The 2,500-nt window shown below is 48.2% G+C and overlaps 1 protein-coding gene across 1 annotated transcript in view; it reads right to left on the bottom strand.

The window, feature by feature from the left end:
* The window catches only part of LOC144513863 (7SK snRNA methylphosphate capping enzyme-like), a 21,265-nt gene that overhangs the window by 17,694 nt on the left and 1,071 nt on the right, over positions 1-2,500 (bottom strand). Inside the window, exon 2 of the mRNA XM_078245059.1 lies at positions 2,263-2,500. This exon is cut by the window's right edge and continues 93 nt beyond it. Coding sequence (XP_078101185.1) covers positions 2,263-2,500 — 238 coding nt within the window. The remainder of the gene's footprint in view (positions 1-2,262) is intronic.

The following is a 2,500-nucleotide window of genomic DNA, read 5'->3' as shown; positions in this document are numbered from 1 at the left end:
AATAAATATGCAGACTTTGGCTGATTATGCGTCGATATGGACCTTCAGGGCCCCCCAGGGCTGGAACATACACGTATCCCCACTGAAGGGTTCCCATTGGCTGGAACATACACGTATCCCCACTGAAGGGTTCCCATTGGCTGGAACATACACGTATCCCCACTGAAGGGTTCCCATTGGCTGGAACATACACGTATCCCCACTGAAGGGTTCCCATTGGCTGGACGTTACTAACCCAACGACTGGTGGGACTCGTCCCATTTCATTCAGAGATTAAGAGCTTCAACTGTGTGAAGTATAATGTTGGCAGTGAACTCAACAGAGAGGGGGGGCTGAAGGTCAGAACCCAACCTGTGCCCGCTGCGCCTTGCTCAAGGGCACCTCATAGGTGGCAGTGAGGGCGGGACACCTCCCCCCCCACACTCATCCTTTCCTCACCGAGTTTCCTCTGAAACGTGTCATCTATCGATTCATTTTTTTTATTAAAAATAATAAGATTTCTCTGATCCCAGCGTGTTAAATGTGAACATCTTCTAGTTTCGTCTCTCCTCTGGGACAGGACACTGAACATCTTGGAGTTTTGGACAAAACAAGACATGTGAGGACGTCCTCTAAGGCTTTGGGGAACACTGATCCACACGTTTCACCATGTTTTGACATTTTTATATATCAAACGACTAAATAATCATTTAGTTGCAGCCCTAGTGTCATCCGTATATATATTATATTATATTATATTATATTATATATTGGTGGGCGACCCTCTGCAGCCATAACTCCTCAAAAGGCCCAACAGCCAGTGTGTCTGTCTCTTCCTCCTCTTCCTCCTCTTCCTCAGCTCATTAGCGTCACGTCATTACACACAAATGTTGATAAAATGTTAATAAAAGCCAAAATGCTGACTTCCTCCGTTACCTCCCCGACTTCAGTGCAGCAGCGTCTGATGTCAGTGGTATTGGTCATTTTAGGTCATTTCGAAACCCCAAACAGTTCACACTGGAATCTGACGTAGGCCACATTTTAAAAAGGTCATGTGATCAGCCAAACAGCAAATCAGATCTGAGCAAAATAATCAGACTTAAGCGTTAAAGAGCCCCAAAATCCCCAAATCTGTTCTGTGATTGGGGAGTTATTTAGTGTCTCTGGTGCTTCAGACGTTGATAACCCTCCATGCTGTTCTGAGTGAGAGACGGTTTCTGAATGTGTCCTGTCTTCAGTCTCCGGGTCAGCTGGTCAACATCTGCACGGCTTTCTACGTCACTAGCTGAGACGAGGGGGCTAGGGGGCTAACCGTTAGCATGCTAGCTCGCTCTCTGTCTGTCTGTGTGTGTGTGTGTGTGTGTGTTTCTCTGTGTGTGTTTGTGTGTGTGTCTGTCTGTGTGTGTGTTTGTGTTTGTGTGTTTGTGTGTGTGTGTGTTTGTGTGTGTGTGTCTCTGTGTGTGTGTGTTTCTCTGTGTGTGTGTGTCGTGTCTGTCTGTGTGTGTCTGTGTCTGTGTGTGTGTTTCTGTGTGTGTGTGTGTGTGTTTCTCTGTGTGTGTGTGTGTGTCTCTGTGTGTGTGTGTTTCTCTGTGTGTGTGTGTCTCTGTCTGTCTGTGTGTGTGTGTGTGTGTGTGTGTGTGTGTGTCTCTGTGTGTGTGTGTGTGTGTGTGTGTGTGGGTGTGTGTTTCTGTGTGTGTGTGTGTGTCTCTGTGGGTGTGTGTTTCTGTGTGTGTGTGTCTCTGTGTGTGTGTGTTTCTGTGTGTTTCTGTGTGTGTGTGTGTCTGTGTGTGTGTGTGTGTGTGTGTGTGTGTGTGTGTGTGTGTGTGTTTCTGTGTGTTTCTGTGTGTGTGTGTTTCTGTGGGTGTGTGTGTGTTTCTGTGTGTGTGTGTGTGTGTGTGTGTGTGTGTGTGTGTGTGTGTGTGTGTGTGTGTGTGTGTGTGTGTGTGTGTGTGTTTCTGTGTGAGTGTGTGTGTGTTTCTGTGGGTGTGTGTGTGTGTGTGTTTCTGTGTGTGTGTGTGTGTGTGTGTGTGTGTTTCTGTGTGTGTGTGTGTGTGTGTGTGTGTGTGTGTGTGTGTGTGTGTGTGTGTGTGTGTGTGTGTGTGTGTGTGTGTGTGTGTGTGTGTGTGTGTGTGTGACTTGGCATTATGGGAGTTGTAGTTTAATACCAATTAAAATATCTCTATTCATGGTTATTATTCTCTCTGGGACATTGTATGATTTACGATTACTCCTGAACGCATCACCTGTGTTAGGGTTCAGACTGTTTTTGGGGGTCCGTCTCACCTGTTGACGTCTTCGTCCAATAGGGAGTTGAGGTTCAGCGGGTCGAAGATGTTCCCGCCCAACAGGAAGTGACTCGGCAGCACGGGCTCCGATTGGCTGTCGCTGTTGGCACGGCGACGGCGCTTGGCCGCCCCCTTCAAGCCGGCGCCCGTGGAATATCGCCGCTTCGCGATTCGCTGAGTGGTCGGAGCCGCCTGGCTGTTGCCGGGAAACGGGAGGCCGTTCTTCTGACGCAGGG

This window comes from Sander vitreus, unplaced genomic scaffold (assembly GCF_031162955.1).
Source record: "Sander vitreus isolate 19-12246 unplaced genomic scaffold, sanVit1 ctg359_0, whole genome shotgun sequence".
NCBI classification, from domain to species: domain Eukaryota; kingdom Metazoa; phylum Chordata; class Actinopteri; order Perciformes; family Percidae; genus Sander; species Sander vitreus.
This window is presented reverse-complemented; position numbering and strand designations above follow the sequence as displayed.